The following is a 21,115-nucleotide window of genomic DNA, read 5'->3' on the forward strand; positions in this document are numbered from 1 at the left end:
GCCGGCATGAGATTTTAAAGAGGAGTTGCAGTAATATCCAAATGCACAGAAAGAATACAGGGGGCAGTCTAATCATGTCATTGTGCACAAGAAAAACTCAATCAAGCCATTGAAAACTTTGCACTGCCCCAACTTTCATCACACGGTGGGTGCCAAGTGAAGCAGGTGTCTGTGAGGCCTAAGAAGCTCTTTTCACTGACCCCTATAGATGACGTCACATGCACTAACGAACTTCACTCCAAACCAGCCTGCTACATTCATGGCCCTACCCATGCCTGTAATTTATTCAAGGCCAGGAGCAGGAATAGTGCGACGGGGAGACGGTGGGGTGGCAGCAGTGTGCTTGAATATTAGTGTGCAACCCTCCCCTGCAGAGAGAAACTGTGTCATAATGCCGGACTCCTTTTATGATTCAAATCAAGGCTATTGTCTCTGTAAGCAACCGGCTCCGCTCTGTGTTCTGCAGAACAACTGAGGCACTATACACCGGCTGCAGAAAACGAGTCCACTGCCATAGGCTGAGGAGGTGCAGGCTCTGAGAGCAGGACTGAGACTTGGTACATGGGCCGCAGGGATAATAGGAATGTTGTCTGCCTCTGTGCTGCCATGTAAACACAATTCACTCGCTTATCTGCAATTCATCAACTGTAAACACGCAAACAAACAAGTGAGCTCGCACAGGGTCAGACAAAATACAGTCTACTATTAGAATACAGGTGCTACTTCTTTATGGGCATGATGTGAAGCTTTGTTGTTTGGTTCATGGAGTCTAAACAAAAGTTATTTTAAAGTTATTCCATTTTTGTTTTAAATTAAAAGCATTTGTAAGAGCACCACCCTCAGTTTTTTTTTACAATCAAACCCTGTTTAGTTTTATTGTCTATACAGATTCCACTTACCTTCAGAGTGTTGGTTTCAAAACAGGTTTTCTCTGGTTCAGGATTTACAAAAACATTTTTCATGAGATGAGATGCCTGATCACACTGAGAAAATCTGTTTCCAACTTCACCTATTGAAGAAAACTAAATATTTTTGCGAAAGTTATCAACTGTGTCAATAAAACTTCATAGTTTTAATATGAACTAACTTAATTTCACCAGCTGAAGTATTTTTCTAAAAGTTGTTCCGACAGTTCTTTTTTTTCAGTGCAGTTTTTATTCTGGTTTTTGATACAGTTCTTCAGATTTCTGGCTTCTTTATCAGACCCATTTCAATACTATGGGTCCAGCAGTTTAAACATCACTTTTCCACAGACTTTAATTTGAAACACACAGAAATCAAATGTGCAGATTGTTGAGCAAGGGTCAAATCTGCCATGGCAGTTAATCTGCGTTTATTATAAAGCAGGAAAGGGCCCATTTCTGTTGATAGATGTGTCCCAGAGCAACTTGATGATGTGTGGAACTGTGGTCTCTGGATTTTCCTGTCCCAACTTTTTTAATATTTAGGGAGTGGAATATATCAAACTTTTCAGTGTGTGTGTGTGTGTGTGTGTGTGTGTATGCGTGTGTGTGATGGGGGTGTGGGGGTGATGGCGCTGGGACGATCCAGTGTGGAGGAGAGAGAGAGAGAGAGAGACAGAGGGGGCGGGGACAGGAGACGCTGGGACACATCGGGCAGGAAAAGTTTAGCAGAAGTTTCAGGAGGCGAACCGAGACTCACAGCAGCCGTGGCCGAGCTGCGGAGGATAACACGGGATTGGGAACTAACGCTACTTTTTCCGGCTAAATTAAAGAGAAAACCCCCATCGACTTTGGAGCCGTTATTTTTCTCTGAACTTAACAAAGGATGTATTTCTACTGAAAGAACCAACTTGAAACGCTGGAAACTTTTCCACCGAAATGGAAGGGAATATTCCATGGATTATTCTGTCATTTTTATTTTTCATGCATATTTGTGATGGTAAGTTTGTTTGTACTATTAAAGCTTGCAGCGTGCAAACTGGACAACCCATTCAATGTCCGGTGTCCTGGTCCAAATAGGCAAAATTTTACTTAACTGGCTCCCACTGACATCTTTGTGCCAAATTTAATTTTACGTTTACTTTTAATGTACTTGTTGAATGCAGCAGTTTGAGTAAAATGTATGTTATCAATGAACAACCATCAAAGTTTTCCAAAGTCCTTTTGAATAATTAAAGTGCAACAGATAACAGATTGCAAGTTTTTACGCACATCACGTGTCAAAATATTACGCACGCAGTTTTTTGTGGATACATTTGAATACTATAGTATCTTGTAGACAACAGGTTATTTTTGTTTTTACAAATTACATCTGATCTTAGCGCAGTGGTTGGTTTTGCTTTGTGGGAAAAGTGGAATGACTGTTCTGTGCTGCTCCACCGAGTGAACAAAACGCAGTGATGTTCCTGTCACATCAGCAGCTCTGTTAACGTTTGGGTGAAACGCGTTGACTTGGGCGATGAGGATGTTTAACCTCACAAGTTTCCAAAACTGCATTTAATGTAGGCCCCGTTCAGGAGGAAGGCGAACATTTGTTTAACCTAAAGCAGCGGGCGATGAGCCGAAGTCCCCGAGCTCTGGCTGAACAAAGGCCTTTCTAAGCAACTGAATATTTGTTCCCACGGAGCGGTTGAGCAGTGAGTGACAGATAAATGAAGGCTTCTGAGACAAATTTTTTTTCAAGCAGGGATAAATCTCAGCATCATGCACATGTCAGCATGTACGTCCATCAAGGAAACACAAAGGTTTTTCTGCTTTTGACGAAGTAAACAACAAAAGATGCGGGTGTGTCTGCAAGATGCCACAAGTGTCCAAGGCCTGATGTCTGCTTTAAAATGTATCAGTAACTACAAAGGAGCATTTCCACCATCTTTTACTGAAAATAATGATTTCCCACACAAACACAGACGCTGATTATTGGACATTTTTTCTAGTTTGGCTGTGATTTACTTTATGAATATTTTTTTCTCTTATGGTTAAAGTGGATTCAATCAAATAATTTGTCAATTGTGTGCTTCTCTAACCGATTTCTCCCAATTTTCACAGGGTTCCGTTGCATGGATAAATACAGACCTTGTGAAAACGGAGGGACATGCATAGATTCACCTTCTCGATGCATGTAAGTGGAACATAATGTTAAGTTGTACCAGGATAACACTTGTGGGCTGATGTTTCCATTCAACAAATAATTAAAAGTTTTCTCCTGCCACAATACTTCACATTCTCAGTTTGGGAAAGGCATTTGACCAAAGCAGAGGCCTTGTGTGTACACATGCTGCTATTAGTGCTGCTTTCCCAGTAAAGATTGATTCCCAGTGTCACAATCAGTCTCATATCCCACTGGCTGTTAATTTACAATATTCACATAACAAGTGGTGAAAGACAGGCACAAATTGATTAGGCCCCACACAGATGAGCATCAGCACGCCTCAACTTGTTTGGCTGCCACACTCATATCCTGCACCTGTTAAGGAGCTTTGTCAGACATAAATCATGACATTGTGCTGCACATGAGTAAAGCTTTTTTTTCCTTTGTTGCACAACCTTCTACAAGCAATAACAGTTAATTTCTAGGGTTTTTTAATAAATTATTTTTTGAGCTGTCTTCGTTTCCCGCCTGCTTTGGGCATTTTTGAGCTCTTGCATCTTTTGGCAGTGTTGCAGCTTTTGTTTTCCAAATCTGAAGGGGGGGGGGGGGGGTTGTGGGAGCCTAGTACAATACTCCAGTTAAATAGCCTACAGTGTCTTGCCTGGGGGTCATTTGCCCCCTTTTAAAGAACCTTTTAGCTTAGGAAACAGCCCTCAGTGTTTCAGATGAGGCGATACAGTCATCTCTAGAACAAAAAAAAATCAGTGGTTGCCAGCTGCTTCCCTCCAAAAAATCGGCAGATTTATTATTTTATTGGAGTGGGTCAGCAATTTACCCTACAGTAGGGGTCAAAGTTGGGCCAGTACCATGAATGCGCTTTTCACAAGCAAAATAATACGACATAAGAATTTATAAATGCACTGACTAGCCAATGTGTAACTAGAGTCTGAGTCTAACTAGAGTTTGTGAAACAAGTAACCACCACCCTCATTTTTTTCAATCATTAGCTGGAGCCAAGTGAATGTATAATTTTATGCAGAATGTCTGACACATTTTTTTCTGAGGGTGTATAGATACATCACTTTTCTCCTGTTAGTGAAGATCAACATAATAATCTGATCTCATTCATCTTTTGTGCTTTGTGCACGTGTTGTGTGGTACATAGGAGTTGGTAGTCACTGCTCTGGTCCAGTGCCAAGAAAAAGAAGCCCTTTAAGTGCAAAGCGAGAGGTTTTCTAATGGAAGGGGACAAATGTCATAGCACACACTGAAGAATGAGTCCCATAGCAGGGCAGAGCAGTGGAGCAGAGCGTGGCCACATTAGAGTGGTCAGACCAGTCCGACACTGAGGTGAGTGGTGGAGCCTCCCCACCCTTTCCGCTGGGAGCCGACGGAAACAGGAGATTCAAAACAGCAGAAAAGATCCTTTCTTTCACCAGATACCTGGCTGTAACCCTGCACCATCAGAACAGAGGAGCGAATAAAGGCCCCAGCAAAACGAGGCCAGCGCGGAATAGAAACACAGACACGAATGCATATAAAGATACACGTTTTGGCATTTGACAGGAATTTGGTGAACCAGTGAAAAAAACAACCTTGCTAGAAATCACCACAGCGCACACACATTGGTCTGTGTAAGTGAATGGTCATCTGCTCCTGCTTCTTTCTCAGCCACTGTTATTAAATCTTTCTTATGGCTTCTAGCTTCACAAGTGACAGTAATACCATGTGGATGGGAGGTCGGCTACTATTGTTACTGTCCCAGATACCCATGTATCCTCTGTCTTGTAGGCAAACAAAACTATAATACAACACTATGGCTGTAAGATGAAAGGAATCCCAGTGTTCTCATAGTAGTCTGTCTCGTTAGTTTCTGAGTCTGCCTCCTCCTCCACGCTCCCTCCTCAAGTGACTGGGTAAAAGTTACAGTCCAGAGTTGCTAATCAAGGATTACAATAGTAATCCTCTTGAAACTGTTCAAGTGAACAAACTTTCTGATGCCCATGTCATCTGTTTCAGTGACCCGGTAAAGCTTAGTTAATGCTTTTAGTCTGAAAGGGTTGATTACTCCAACCAGGCTCCATGACTGCTCCCAGTGCAGGCACTAACTGGCTGTAGTTGTTGCCTTCCTTTATTTATGATTGCAAATGACCATGAATGAGTGGTTGCATTCATTATTACTAAAGTGTTCAAATTAAAAAAGCAACATTGCACAAAAATCATTCCTACATGCTTGTTTCAAATCGAAACCATACAAACAAAGGGTCACTGCAGCACCATCGAAAGAGAAATGGTGTAATTAAGGTAAAATGAGTTCGATAAAGCATTTCAGAACTGTGTGTATTGTGCTCAGAAAACTCTCAGTGTCTGAGTGTGTGAGCATGTTTGTGTGCACTAGTGGGAGTGTTGCTTTTACCAAACCAGGCTGTGTTTGAGGCCTGCAGATAAGTACAACGTGTAAGTGAGGTTTTGATGTTTTGCATTTCTGCTCTGGAGAGGAAGTTGCTCAAATGCACTGGCTCTGCAAATCCCGTCATCATTATTCTGAAGATTCACATTTTCTTATCATTGCAATATGAAGTATATTCTCTGAGAGCCTGGTGTGATCCAGAGTTTTGAACTTGGCAGTGAAGGATTAATCGTGTGGCCCTCTAGGTGAGCAGTCAGGAAGTCCTGTTGAAGAGTCTTTGGCCCCTCAGCGCTGCCCTGTGAGCAGAATGTGCAGTGTAGAGAGGGCCACGGCGGCATGGCCAGAGGAGAGATAATTAGGCAGATTGAGAGGGTGTCATTCAGAGAGGATCCAGCTGGAGGGATCCGACTGGGGGCAGGGAACGGGTGGAGGGAGGCTGGGTAGGAAGCAGGGGGGTGGGTGGGGGTGAGACTGCGTAGAGGACAGCTGGTGGATGTTGTGATGGTAATCCAGTGAAGTCAGATCTTGACAAAGGGGAAGCATAGGGCCAGGTGCTGCCATTGAGCAGTCAGCTGCCCCCATACTGTGAGAGACAAGCTCGTGGTGGAATGAAGCTGGTAGCTCTCAGCCCCTCTAGCACATGTTGCTTCTCTCACAGTTCAGCAGCCAACACGTCCACACACTCTCTCTCTCTCTCACTCTCTCTCTCTGCGTGTTGTCCCAGCTATGGCAGCTCATCCTGTGCCTCCCTTCACACAGTGGCAGGTTATGAGTAACCCTTCCCTCTCAGATCCCCTAAAACCGGATGGGAAATATATGTGAGGCTTCTCTGATGAGGCCCACGAATGGACACAGTGGTCCTCTATATGAATGCTTTGCCCTTGGCCTCAGTAGCAGAGTCACCATATAAATAGTGAGTGTTTTGTCATGACCCTCACTCCCAGCCACTTAGAATATAATTAAAGAGGACATTTTTGACTCTGATAGGGAGCAGCCTGTCCAGACATTGTCAAGTGCTGTTTTTCTAGTAAAATGTTTAATCTACCCACTTTATGAAAGACACATACTCTTAGAGTTACATTTTCTCTGGAGAGATTAGAGTTTCCGAAATGTAGCGGCGATTTGACTGTTTTGTCAAAATCAGATGAAAAATGCATTTCTGAGAAACACAGCTCACTGAGAAGTGGGAATCTACACACATGCCAAAGCACAAAGAAACACATTAGATTGTTAGCTTAGCGCAGAAACCTCAGGGCTGGTGTTTTCTTTGGCATCTTTATGGTGGATTAGAAAGGAATGCTTACTAAGATTCCTCCTGCCCCACTGGTGCTTTCAGGTTATTGTCCATACCTCTCATCCATTCACCCTGGTAGCCCCTTCAGGAATGCCTCTAACAATACTGTCAGCCTAGTCTCATGAAAAAGGGATGTAAAGAATGACTTGTTTGATTTGCAATTGGTTACTCTGCATTTTTGCGAGGCTATATGTAGCCTATATCACTCACGCTGCCCTGACAGACAGATGGAGCCGTTGCCGTGCTATTATCCAGGCAAACTGATCCACTGCAGACCCAGTAGTTCCAATAAATGTATAGGACAGTGGTCATGTCCATGTGGAGATGAGTGCTATCAGACCAAGAGGTTACACCACCATAGGGAGGATGATTTGGATTTGTTGTGGCTTCTTCTCTCTGGGTCATGACTGGAGACTGGGAGCTGTGGTTCCCAGGCTCCATCACAGGAAGTTGTGCCTTCTGACCTCCCTGCTACGCACATCCTGTCTTATCAAAGCTTTCGCAGCTTAGTGTGTGCACCCAAGGTCTCCATGCTACTCAACCTTCTCTTCAACTTCTTCATTTCATATTTCCCACCTCTCAACACATGGCTATATGGTTCTTTATTACTTGGAAATCACAGATCAAAGTATGTGGGAATTTAAAAGAAATTGCATGCTCATTCACATGTCACATCAGGAAACTCATCATGTGGGATAAGTAATGTCAGTTTTGCTATTATTGTGAGTTGGCACAGGAACCTTCAGTTGGAATTTGTGCGTTATTATTCTTTCTGGAGTCAATGTATGTCTGAACCACAGACTTATGTAGGGATAAGCTCTTTCTCTGAAGTCTCATCCCCTGGCTGTTTGTTCTTATCCGGGAGATGGTGACCTCTGAGGAGACACTCAGGCAGACCTGATTGGAATAACTGAGGACTGTCAGCAGAATTTCCCCAAGTCTCTCCCTCATTTTAGAAGAGGAAGGGATGGGTCCGTCATTAAATGATTCAGGAAAAGGCATTCACTTTTCCACCAAGCACACTTTCCACAGACATCTTGATTTTAACCAGGCAGTATTTTGCCAGTGTTCACATGTCATAGTTTAAGATTTTTTCACTTTAATACTTTGCCACAAATAATAACTTTATTTAGAGCCCTTCTAGAAATCTAAGTTTCAAAGTGCTTTACAAAGGCAGCAAAACAAAACAAAGCACAGCAAAAGTTAAGCAATCACAAAAAGACACTATTCACCTGAAGGAATTCTAAAAGATTATTTTAAATTAATTAATATATAAAATCAGGAAAGAATAACTGATAAAAGTTTTAACAAGGGATTTAAAAGAGATCATTGACTCAGCTGACCTGATTTCCTCAGGCAAATCAAATAACTAAAGCAATAATACTATATTATTGTTACTAGTTTCAGATTTATGAAATGTTTCATTGGTCTACTGGCCCACACCCTTGTAAAACATCTCTAGTACTTCCTTGAGTGACAGCAGTTGAGATAATGCACATTCTCTGGCTCTTTTCCTGGAGTTCAACTTAACTTATCACTAAGAGCCTTTGCCAGTGCCCCATAAACAAATCTTATTCTTTTAGCATGTGAGAGTCTGCTGGTCTCAGTCAGTCTGTGGACATATTCTGTCAACATGATTAAACTGGAGTGTGGTTTATCAGATTTTGTTGTAGTTCTATTTAATCCACATTCATTGTGCAGTGAATGTTTGCCGTGACACGAATAGCGAGTCATTAGAGGCCCTGAGATATTTTTGTCACATTGAGTTTTTTTTTTTTGTTAAGGCAACTTGAGAGAAAGCATTGGACTGGAAATTTTAGTTGGTCTTTCATGCTAGATTTGGGATAGGGTCTTTTAAATTTCAATTTCAAAGTTTCACAGAAATCTGGTTTAGTTTAGGTGGTTGGGTGCGGTTTTTGTGGTGGAGTTCAGAGGAGAATGAAAGCTTTGAAAGACCCTGACTCTGGGACTCATGCAATGTGGTTATGGGCAAATGCATATGAAAAATGTCAGGGAGGATTCTTCCAAAAATGTGTTAGACACTAGAGGCGAATTTGTCCGGATAGCATATAAACTACAAACGTAAAAATGACATGCTGTTGTTCAGCTTTTTTACAGCAGAATAACTGAGCACTTAGCAACAAGTTTAATTGTCTTCCTGCGGCAGAGCTCTGCAGTTCCCACTGCCAAGGAAATGCTCCACATTTCTATTTTTCGTTTATACCCTTACACATGTAGATCTGAGCATTGAGGGGCTATCAGAGGTGAGAAGGATGCACTGACAGCCTTCCTTGCCTTTTGGCCAGATTCGTTACTGCTTTTCATCCAGAGAAAGTTAAATGTCCTTGTATTCACATGTTTAATATTCATGCTCAGGGGGTGCTCTGGAAACCTCCCTCTGGAGATTTCAATACCTCCATTGTGTGTCTTAGCACAATTGTTGAAACAAACTTTGCACTTTAAACTGTGCAACACACATCCCTTTTAGACGTGATTGTACTTAATTACCGGACTGAATTGGCTGCGGACAGTGCTCAGTGCTACCTGTGTATGTAGGGGATCAGTCCTCCGATGTGCTCCAACTGTCCTTACGAAACCCTGTCCCTCATCTCCCCTTTTCTCTAACTCTGGTTCTCTCTCACCATGGGTTACTGTTGCCAGGCTACAGCCCAGGCCTGTTGGTCCGTGTAAGCTCGGGCCTGAAAGACTAGCTGTTTGGGTCACTGCCCCCCCCCCCAAACACTTTTATACAAAGGAGTTCTGACTACTTTAGCTCTTTTATTTGGGCCACAAAACACTCCCCAACCCCCAATCTGGCTCTTTGCTGAGAAAGGGAGAGCCAAGCTGAGGAGAGCAGAGCAGAGGAGGCTGTTGGAAGGAGGGGGGGTTGGCTGGGCTTCTGTTGGCAGTGTGGTGTCAGTACGGACTCAAATAAAGCAGTAGAACTGATTCTTGCTCGCTTTTGGAAGGACAGGGGGGTGTTGGGGAAAAGAGTGTTGTGTTGAGAGAAAGAGACGCATTTGAAAGGATTTCCAAGATCCCAATATTTCTTTTTCTAGCAGCATCAGGCTTGACATAATTTGCTAGAAGTTCTCATGCAAAACAGAAGTGGAAATTAAAAAGATGGGAGTTGTGTTTTAGCTCCTCCCCTCTGTTTGTCTTAGGAAATGCCCTGTGAGATAGGAAGACTCCTTTATACTTGTTGCTTTGTGGAGCATGACAGTGTGTTTGAACCATGTCAGAGATTACAGCCTCTTTGTTCGCAGGTGAGTCACCCTCTGACCTCTGGCAGAGTAGTGGCTATTGTATAGGAGAGGATGAGCTCAGGTTACCCTGCTTCAATGACCCAGAAAGCAGGAAAACTGGCATTGTGTTACACACGTACAGGTGACAGACCTCACTTATACATAAATCAAATGGGTTTTAGTCAGGGGGATCCTCATACTTGATGCAGCACTGACAAATCCCAGCACACTGCTGAGATGTCACATGACGATAATGTTTTATAATATCATTTGCTCTTTAAACTCTGCTTCATTAAATGTTTGACAGCATTATATCATTTCCTCAATGTATCTCTTTTATGGGTTCACAGTCCTACTCTTCCTCAGACGCTGAGGCTGGTTGTAAGTCTCTTTTCTTTGTGTCTGGGTGTGCAGTGATTGATGCATGTGTTTGCTTTGTTGCAGTGGTTCCCTTGCATAACAGTCTTTTAAAGTGTGTTAAGAGGAACTGTTAATGCATGTGTTTGTGGCAGATGACCACATCTCTTGAGTGGTGTGAAATGTTTCTTGTGTGAGAACGTGGGTGTGTTGGTTGCTGGACTAGTCCCATGGGCAACACAGCACAGTTTTTTTTGGCTTAAACGTCTGGCAGGAGAGGTAAATGCCAGACACCCAGAGGTGGAATGACAGATGTGGACAGATGCATGGCAGCAGCTGGCCAAACCCCTCATATGTGTTGACGCGGAGAGATTACCCACTCTCGCCATCCCTCCGCTGCACCCAAAGACCTCCCCCTCATCTGCTGCACTCTCTTCCTCAAAGGTCAGAAGTCAACACTCACTAAATATGACTCAGGGGCCCATTGCACAACAGCAGCCTGCACCTGCTTTGTACATCCGCCACAACTAAGGCTGGGCCCAGGCGAAGGCACAGGTCCTGCCCTGTTGTTCTCAGAGGGAGCAGAATCCACAAGGTTGTAAAGAGCCTGATAAGGAGGCTCTCATGTTCACCAGGACCTAGTTTCGCGTCTCTCACAGTCTCTGCACTGATAGCACTGTGATTTGTGTGTTATGGGAGTAGCATGCTGGCAGTTAGTCAGGTCTAGACAAAAGAATGTGTGTTTTGGCTTCTAAGTTCACTGTGAATTTTTAAGGGTGGACAAATAATTTATCAGACATAACTACTATTGTCATTGTTACCCACCCACACACATAATCTAATGTACACAAATATTTACCAACACTATTAATTCTCATGGCAGAGCAAACTTTTATTCCAAATACCTAATATTTCAGTTTCTATAGTGCCACATCAACATGCACTTGGAAACACAGTACTGCTTGGACTGAGTGGTAAGTTATTTTCTGTCCACATAGTCACAGCAGCCTGACTGATGAAAACCATAGACTGTTTAGAAAACCCTGTAGCTCTAGGGCTTTTATCAGCAAAAGTCCACAGTTCAGATCATCTTCAGAAGATTTTGACTGTCAGTCTATGTTGTATTTTCTATAAAAGCAACTCCTTTTGAAAGCCTTCTTCATGCATATTTGTGTTTCATTTTTAGTAATACCCTAGATTCCAGACAGTTAATTTGCCTCTAAATAAACCCAGCCAAGCCATGACAAATATCCATGGGGACCATGGGTGGGTGGTGAGGGGAAGGGGTGATTGGTTGTGTGTCAGGCCTACTTGTTCGTCTGCGAGGTTGCTAGGGCAACAGGGATCGTGCATTAGGAGCCAGTGCAGTGTTTTTAGAGCATGGGACGAGGGATTACAGGAAATATGACATGACATTCTTGCTGGACTAGACCACTCTCTCCTCCTCTCTGTCGCCCTTTCCACCAATTCCACCTTCTAAAGACATTCCCTCCAGCAGAGCAGCCCCACCCCACTCTCCCTGCAGCCGTGACATTATCATCACAATCAGACGGGGGACCTCTGACATCTGACCTCTCAGCGCGTGAGAGGAGGGGGTTGTTAGGGGGAAAGGCAAGCTGGCGTTCAGGGGGGCTTTAGAAGAGTAGCTGTAGTAACTCTCCCCCAACATGCCAGCTCTAGTGTTGCTTAACTTTAGCTTTAGCTCCAAAACCAGTTTCAACACTGAAGTGCTGTACTGCAGTCATGGGAAATTCATCTTTCCCTATGGCATTTATAGCTGTTATGTTTAATTAATTATTATATACCAATAAATTACTACTTTGGAGACATCAGACTTTTTTTGCACCGTTTCTGTGTATATGCACATTCTTGTGGATATGCATGTGTCTGGCTCCTTCATGCTTAGCGTTGTGGCTCCTCTATTTCATTATTGACTTTGTAAAGCTGGAAAAAAAGCCAAACAAAACTGAATAGTCTCCATTTTTCCTGAGGCAGAGCAGACTAGTCAAAAAGAAAACAGGCTATTTCAATGAAAAGAGATCCAGATCTGTTCATCCTCTTTAGCCGACCTGAAGCCGTTTCAGCGCCTTAGCCTGGGGCGACTGCCAGAAAACAATTTTAGCTTTGTTTTAACTTTTTTTTAAAGGGAGGGATAATCAAAAATGTAAAGATGAACTGATACCAGAGTAGTGGAAAAGCTCCTGTAAAGGAGAAAAGATGAAAACCCATTGTTGATCCTGCCCAGGGGTTCCTCTCCAAAGAAAGAGAGGACAGAGCCCAAGGGTGGGCTGAAACCCAGCCGTCACTGCTCTGTCATCAGCATCAAACAGACTGTTTGAAGAAGGGGTTTGTCCGCAGCCAGGGGCTCCACTGTGGGTCTAGAATTACCAGCTCATAGTGACCTCCTGAGTCCAAACCTTACCTAAACTCCCCTGAAGAGAGCTTTAGGAAGCCCTGTTTAGCCCCACAATGTCTTCATAGCCCATGGAGCAGAAGCTGCAGCAGCTTCGGTGCTCAACCTGTGTCTACACAGAATAGGTTCAGGCACAGTATTGATTTTAAGTCACCTGGGTTTTGAAAGCATTCAAGAGGCTAAAACATATCACTGTACCTCATACTAATCAAGTCGTTTCACACCTGCATAGTTTAAAGTACATAATAAGACTTAAACAGTAGCATCGTGAAGAAACCACCATGTGTGAAAACTGACAAGATAATGCAGATAATCTGATGTTCTATCAGAATACAGTCACTGGCAGCAGGATGTGTTGTTTCATTCAAAACTGTAGCTTGTTCTCCTATTCACTTTATGCATGTGCTGTGAGGAGTCCCCATTTTCTCATGTCCACATTTGTTGGTAATTGTTAAGTTTCCAGACTGCTGTTTCTGGGTGTGTTCTTACAAGAACAGAAACAAAAGCTGAGGTGCGGAAAAAAACGTAATAGTGGAGGAATGTTAGCCGCCGTGGAGAAAACTGAAGCTTTCCAGCTGGAAAGTGTTTGCTTTTTAAGACACAGAAAGATGGCCTCCCTCCATCTTCATATTTTGAAGTTTGTTTGTGAGTATACTGTACGTGTATCTTATTCCATGCATGGTTATTACTTGTTGCTGTTTTAATACTAATTCATCCCAGGGCCCAGAAGCATTGTTCATGCCAAGGCATGAGTCAGGTCAAAGGCCTTGCCAGTGTGTCATTGCCAAACCTAGAAGATTGTGGCTCCACTAAAGTTGGAGTGTCACAGCTTTCTTTAATAGCTCAGTGTGTCAGCTTTTGACCTGTTTCCTTATATTTATGTGTGTAAATGTGTTTGTTCAGATGTCGTCCAGGCTTCATTGGTCCCCTCTGTCAGCACCTGGATCCCTGCCATCGATCACCATGTCTGAATGGAGCCGCTTGCAAGAGCCAGGTGGTTAATGGTCTCCCGAAATACTCCTGTGTGTGCCAGAGAGGGTTCAGAGGTACAGTATTTGTTTCCATTATGAAGATCATATCTGATAATAGAAATTAAAAGTACCTTCATTGACTCAACACAATTCACTATTTACTCTCCAGGCCAAGACTGTGGGAACATTGATGCCTGTGCCACTAGCCCCTGTGCCAACGGGGCCCGTTGTGCCAACTGGAATAACCACTACAACTGTTCCTGCCCACCTGGCTTCCAGGGAAAGAACTGCCGCAATGACATTGATGAGTGTCGCAAGCCTGGCGTGTGCCTCAACGGGGGTCTCTGCATTAATACCCAAGGGTCCTTCCGCTGTCAGTGCCAACCTGGATACAGCGGGCGCACGTGTGAGGTGTCCACCCTGCCCTGTGCCCCATCTCAATGCCTTAATGGGGGCACCTGTCGACAGACCAGTGACCATTCTTATGAGTGTGCTTGCCTACCAGGTAGAACAGCTCTCTGCAGCATAATAAAACATGCACATACACACTACTAAAAGTAAGTCAGCAGACCCACTCTTTTCCCAGGCCCTCAGCATGGGGCTTAAGGCATACAGATTTTCTCAGCCTGATGACGTAGCTGTTAGTGCTTTACGCTTATGTCCCAGGTCAGCTTCCTGTCTGCTATTAATAGCTGCTGATGGGAGATGGGATGGTGGGAGAGTTGAAGAGGCAGCCCGCCTGCACTCCTACTCTACTTTACTCTGTTCACAACAGAAGGAATTTACTTTATGGGCCTCCTGGTTTCCCACTGGGGAGCTGGCAGGAAATGTCTTTTGCCAGAGAGGAAGTCATTGAAACTGTGAGAGATTATAAAAACAAGCAAACACTGCGGGGAGTGTAGACCTCTGAAGCAGTCAGGAGTCACGGCTGTTGCTGGCATCGTATGGGAACCGTCATGTAAAGATGTAAACATTCAGACACCCCTGAACTGCCCGCATTGCCCCTCACTTCATATACTGTGGGAAAAATGACTCAAGGTTACCAGTAGAAATGTTTGGACTCTGGAGCAGGGGCCACTGATGTTTAATAAACTTAAATTCTCTGTTACTGTGTCTTTTCATAACTCCTCTCTCGATCTCCATCTGTCTCAGGGTTTGAAGGACACAACTGTGAGAATAATGTGGATGACTGTCCAGAACACAAGTGTATGAATGGAGGGATATGTGTGGATGGAGTCAATACCTACAATTGCCAGTGCCCACCAGAATGGACAGGTACAGATTTTTTTAATCAAATTACCTTGAACATATTTGTATGTTGGTAAGTCCGTGCGTCCTCATTGTCATGTTACAAATCCAGGGCAATACTGTGCTGAGGATGTCAACGAATGTCTCATGCAACCAAACGCCTGTCATAACGGGGGCACATGCTTCAACAACATCGGTGGCCATACATGTGTCTGTGTTAATGGTTGGACTGGAGATGACTGCAGCGAGAACATTGATGACTGCGCCATAGCCGTTTGCTTTAACGGTGCCACCTGCCATGACCGCGTAGCTTCCTTCTTCTGCGAATGCCCAGTTGGAAAGACTGGTAAGTGTCTTTGTCAAAATGATCTTCTAATTCCTGGCTGCTAAGTTGTTGGATAACTGACATGGATTTTGTCTCTGTGCTTCCTTCACAGGTTTACTGTGTCATCTTGAAGATGCCTGCGTGAGTAACCCCTGCAATGAGGGAGCAGTGTGTGACACAAACCCGCTTAACGGCCGTGCCATTTGCACCTGTCCTGCTGGCTTTGTAGGTGGTGCCTGCAACCAGGACATGGATGAGTGTTCGATTGGTGAGTCATTTGTCAGTGCCGGAGTCATATACTCTTGCTTCAGCTTTCTTTTGAGTATTTAGGTTACAGTTTCTTTATTGTCTCCCACGGGAGAAATTAATTTGGGAATAAAAGCATTAAATACATACAGATAAAATAAGGAAGCAGTTTAATTATTGTGTGTCATTTACTAATCCTCAGCATTCTGCCCACAGGTGCCAACCCGTGTGAGCATTTTGGTAAATGTGTGAACACAGAGGGCTCCTTCCAGTGTCAGTGTGGTCGGGGATATGCTGGTCCCCGTTGTGAGATTGACATCAACGAATGCCTGTCCATGCCCTGTCAGAATGACGCCACTTGCCTGGACCGGATCGGAGAGTTCACCTGTATCTGTATGCCAGGTAAACAGACCTCAGCAGTGCCAACAAAACAATTTGGAAGCCTTAATTCACCCTGGTGTCATTCAAATGGGACAGACCGAACCCAATGGAACAACTGATTATTTAAACCTGACCTTCTAAAGGAGCATTATCTGCAGTGCTGCCATACTGACTGCCTGTGTAGACTGTTATGTAATACATTCTCATTAACATTTGGGGTATGGGGGCACTTCTCTACACTCAATGCACTGTACAGCCAGACAGGGTATTAGCTTAGACTAAGTGATGGTTTGGACACTCAGTAACAAAAACACAGTGAAACTCTCACGCACAGTCCTACATGCATCCTGGGGTTTTGGGAACTATACAAATTAGAGCTGGGAGTAGTGTCTATAGGACTGGATGTGAGAGAGGGCGAGCAGTTAGGGGGAGGAGTGTGCTGTGAATACTAATGAGTAGCAGAGTGGTGGGAATGGAGGGGAACAATAGGGCCCCTCTGTGCTCCACTTTGCACCCCTCATACACACAGAGAGGGAAAGAGGCCTTTTCCCAGAGCCTCTCCCCCTCCCCCTTCATTTCCAGAGACAGGGCCTTCCTCTTCACCCTCCTCTTCATCAACCAGCCTGGCAAAGCTCATGTGGAGCGGCTGATTATTTCTGATTCCACGCTAGCCTCTCCCCAGGGGCAGCACTCTGATCCACACTCTGCTTAACCTCAATGAAGGAGCCCTCCATAGTTTGCTGACAAAGAATGTATAACATGCATCTGGTGAATGGGACACTGACCCAGGGAGGGGTTATGCCCTATGGACAGTAGGGTGTAGTGACTTTAGGTCATATGAGTGGGAACTGTAGGGATGCTCTAGGGATCTTTTCCACATCCCAAAGTGTACACACAGTCGCATACACACCATACAGGCTGAAATGATGAATTGTACATAACTGTCCCATGTTCAGCTGCAAGAGCCTAAGTTGACTCAGTTGGTACTCCTGACTTCCAGGCTACATGGGGACTTACTGCGAGATTGACGTGGATGACTGTGAGAGCAACCCATGTGTGAATGATGGCATATGTCGGGACATGGTCAACGGCTTCACCTGCACCTGCCAGCCAGGTGAGCCCTTTTCTGACTCGTTTTTCTATTCCAGTGTATTTATTTCTATCCCTTTTAACAACTCCGTCTCTGTGGTGGCAATAGTTGTAAGGACACAAAGCCAAAGTTTAAATGTCCCCAGAACCAGAGGAGGGAGGGTCACCCTTGCTACTTTTGCCTTCTGGTGTTTAGAGCAAGCACTGTTATAAAAAAGCCAGACCCAAAAGGCTGCCTATCCTCTTGCCTGAACAAAGACACTATTGTGACCCCCGCTCCCTTCTTCTGTGGAATGTGGAAGGGACAGCAGTCTCCCTCATCCTACCCTGGTGGTGGGGGGGAACAGCAGTCCTGCTAATGAGATTCTTTTCCAGGTCCGCAATTTACATCTGGGACAGACGTGCCCCCTCCACCCCCCATCTCGCTATTGAGCCAGTGGAGCTGATGCAGGAAGGAGGGGGTGTTCTCCAAAAGAGAAAACAATCCCACTGTCTCCTCCAACCCCCTCCTTACCACCCCAAGCACCAACACACAGACCATCCTGACACTGTTAATCAACTGAGCGGTGTGCTACCAATGCACTAATTCACCCATGTCTGGGCACCGTGCCCACTGATTTCAAGCCTGTTTAGTTTCTCAAGCTTTTCAAGCTAGTAGATTTGACATAATAATAACAATAACTAATAATGTTTCTCTACACATTCCATGTTATTTTATATCACAGTGTTGTGCCACTCCAGTGTAGGGTAGGAATTGTGCAGACACTCTGAAATCACCATAACCTGATCTTAGCTGAAGCCGAATAAGTTGCATTTGGCTGTCCAGACATTCCACGCAACGATAATGGTGTTATTCATTTATTTTCAAATCTATATTATATGCACATCATTAAGATAGCAGTTTTTCTATTGCATTTTGTAGTGGTCACCCCAGCGCTGGTCCAAGTGCACAGATGACATGTCCTTAACCAGTCGAGACGCTCAATCCCAACCTTAGCCAGACGCCACTAACCTTGTAATAGACCTCTGCCCTTCTAAGAAGAGATAGAACTGTCCTCTGACCTGAGTGTGGCCTCTTCCTCTGGACCGTCTTTCTGACCCTTCACCTATGTGTTTGCATGTCCCAGGGTTTACTGGCACCATGTGTCAGATCGACATAGATGAGTGCGCCAGCACACCCTGCCAGAATGGAGCAAAATGCTACGACCGACCCAATGGATTTGAGTGCCGCTGTGCTGAAGGTAAGGGCTTCTTTACTTCATAGTTGTCAGATGAGATTTGTTAGACAGTACAAAGCTCAAGGCGTCTTCTCAGACAGATGGGCAGATGCGCCTTAAACACTTGTTGGGCCTTGTTTGGTCTTTGTTAAGTGTTCAGTGTTTTTTTGGGGGGGGTCCGCTATGTCTCTGGATGTCTGCTGGCGAAGCAGACTGACTTGAGGCCCCTAATCCCCCACTTTCCCTCATCGGCTCGCAGGATCATGGGGTCACTGAGGACCAGCAGTTGCTAAGAAAAAAGCCTTGGTCATCACCTCGACATCTGTTCATCTAAACCCCCACACACCACCTTATGCTGCATCTTCACACTCATTCCTTCACATCCATCCATGTCCATGTATGAAAACAAACCTAAATAAAATGAGCTGTACTAAAGTTGTTCACATAGTACGCATGTCTGAGCTGCATTTTTATATTGATATATTAATATATATTGATATTTAGCATGTTTGTTTGGACCTGTGCCTACGGAGGAGCCTGCTTCATTGTTTCAGTGGCCAGCTGCTTGGTATTCCCAGTGTTTGTGGGCCCCTTGTGTTGAGTGAAGTGGCCCTGTTTGACGTGGTGCAGTCCATTGTTACCTCCACCATTGAGAACAAAAGCAGAATTGGGAGGCCTGTGTAGGGCCCTTCTTTACAGCTCTGCCCAACTCAGCACTGGGCTGCACACATGCCACACAAACCAACCCTTAGCACACAGACACCGTCGACATGGAAACCTCAGTGATCAGACACCAAAACTGTGGAAGGTTTTCTTAAAACTGGAAGATAGATAATATATTGATCCCGAGAGAAATTTAGGAAACAGACAGAGGAAGTTTAAAAAAATAAAAAACTGGAGTTAAAGAGGAACATTTAAAATTCTTGGAAAATCTTTTTCCTTAATACACTTCAATACTCTATGACTGCTTGTGAATAATCCTCCTTGTCTTTTATTGCCATGTTTAAAAAAAGAGACACATACTAATAGAATTTCTTTTTTAATTTTAATTAAAAATATATATATAATTGAAGTAGTAAGGAAACAATTGAATAAAGAATTAAAGGAAATTAAATTAAAGAACCTGAAATTAAAACAGAAACTCAAAACTTTCAGATATAGATGCCAGTTAATAATGTATATACAAACTGATCCAGGGTAAGATCAGCACAATAACTGGGCTGAACACTTGAATAGTCAGTTATTGTGCAACTGACAATTATCCATATTTCTGGCACTGCCTGTCACCACAGCAGTGTTGAGAAATTGTCTGTCCAGTTTCCATTCTACATCAGGCAATTTAAGAAATCCTGCAATGTTAGCACCCATGTGCCATTCAAAGAGGGGGCGGGTTTGCAGTACGAAGCCAATCGTTGTCTCCCAGCACCCCCTCATAATAGCTCAAGACTATAGAAACTGCAGGATGGTTTCAATGAAGTTGCCAATAGCTTGGCTATTTGTAGCTTGTTCACTGTTCTGTGGGAATGGACCAGAAATTATTACAGCAGTGTTGTGGCGGAAGCACCATTTTCATAATTTCCCCCACATTTTAAAGGAAAATGAAGAATTGTCACACCCTTGACTTAAACTCAGGTGGAGCACTTTCTATCCTCTATCTGCCGTCTTTAAGGAGTGTAGGACCCATGAGACTGTTTAACGCCAAAGGCAATTACGCCCTCTGCAGTACAAAGTATGGAATAGGATTGTTACTTAATTATCTTATCATCATAACATAAAAAGTTGTCGGGTAATAAGACAACACGATATATTGTGCAAAATCAATAAATACTTTTTGGTACTTCAGTTTGTGATGATATGAAATTTCAATACATTTTCCCATCCCTACTTAACATCTGTTTATGCTTTTTTTCCTCTTTTAGGTTATGAAGGAACACTCTGTGAGAGTAATATCAATAACTGCCAGCCTGACCCATGCCACCATGGTACATGCGTAGATGGCATTGCCAGCTACACCTGTAACTGCGATGCTGGCTATACAGGCTATCGCTGTGAGAACCAGCTCAATGAGTGCCACAGCAACCCTTGTCAGAATGGAGGCAAGTGTGTTGACCTGGTCAACAAGTACATCTGCCAGTGCCAACATGGAACTTCAGGTAACTTTTTTATTTTAAAGCCAATTTATTACAACTCCAGGCCAAAGTCTGTTGTATGCTCACAATGCTGTTGAGGGTGATACTAGTATTTGGATGGAAAATATCATTATGTTGTAATTTCACATTTTCTCCACTGAAGCAATTTTCTGCCAATGATAAATGTTTAAAATTACATTTTTTCTTTGTCAACACAGGCACAAACTGCGAGATAAACTTTGATGATTGTGCCAGTAACCCATGTGACTATGGCATCTGCAAAGATGGCATCAACCACTATGACTGTGTTTGCAAACCTGGCTTCACTGGTAAGACACTCTGAAAGTGGATGCACAAATACAAATCGAAAATAAATCCTAGTTGGAAATAGTGAGAAACACATTTTGATTATGTCTGATCTCTTCTGCCAGGTCCCAAGTGTAATGTGGAGATAGATGAGTGTGCATCTAGCCCCTGTAGGAATGGGGGGACATGTGTGGATGAGGAGAATGGATTTCACTGCCAGTGTCCTGCGGGCTTTAAGCCCCCTTACTGTTACTCCCAGGTGGACGAGTGTGGCAGCAGCCCATGTGTCCATGGCTCTTGCAGAGATGACATCAATGGGTATGAACTGTTACAGCTTTTGCTACAGTCTCACATAGCTGTGTGATATCAAGTAGAAACATGGGCATCACGATCTTGCAAGCTCGTTGCTGAACCTACAACTTTATTTCTCTTT

General features: G+C 43.9%; 1 protein-coding gene across 1 annotated transcript in view; it reads left to right on the plus strand.

The window, feature by feature from the left end:
- The first annotated feature begins 1,623 nt into the window (after positions 1–1,623).
- notch3 (notch receptor 3) overlaps positions 1,624–21,115 on the plus strand; it is a 29,727-nt gene continuing 10,235 nt past the window's right edge. Inside the window, exons 1-13 of the mRNA XM_020094349.2 lie at positions 1,624–1,902; positions 3,009–3,081; positions 13,674–13,816; positions 13,911–14,246; positions 14,894–15,016; positions 15,102–15,335; positions 15,427–15,582; positions 15,777–15,962; positions 16,942–17,055; positions 18,158–18,271; positions 20,167–20,400; positions 20,595–20,705; positions 20,808–21,000. Of these exons, the coding sequence (XP_019949908.1) occupies positions 1,842–1,902; positions 3,009–3,081; positions 13,674–13,816; positions 13,911–14,246; positions 14,894–15,016; positions 15,102–15,335; positions 15,427–15,582; positions 15,777–15,962; positions 16,942–17,055; positions 18,158–18,271; positions 20,167–20,400; positions 20,595–20,705; positions 20,808–21,000 (2,078 nt within the window). The 5' untranslated portion in view covers positions 1,624–1,841. The remainder of the gene's footprint in view (positions 1,903–3,008; positions 3,082–13,673; positions 13,817–13,910; positions 14,247–14,893; positions 15,017–15,101; positions 15,336–15,426; positions 15,583–15,776; positions 15,963–16,941; positions 17,056–18,157; positions 18,272–20,166; positions 20,401–20,594; positions 20,706–20,807; positions 21,001–21,115) is intronic.

The sequence above is a fragment of the Paralichthys olivaceus genome, chromosome 5 (assembly GCF_024713975.1).
Source record: "Paralichthys olivaceus isolate ysfri-2021 chromosome 5, ASM2471397v2, whole genome shotgun sequence".
NCBI lineage: Eukaryota > Metazoa > Chordata > Actinopteri > Pleuronectiformes > Paralichthyidae > Paralichthys > Paralichthys olivaceus.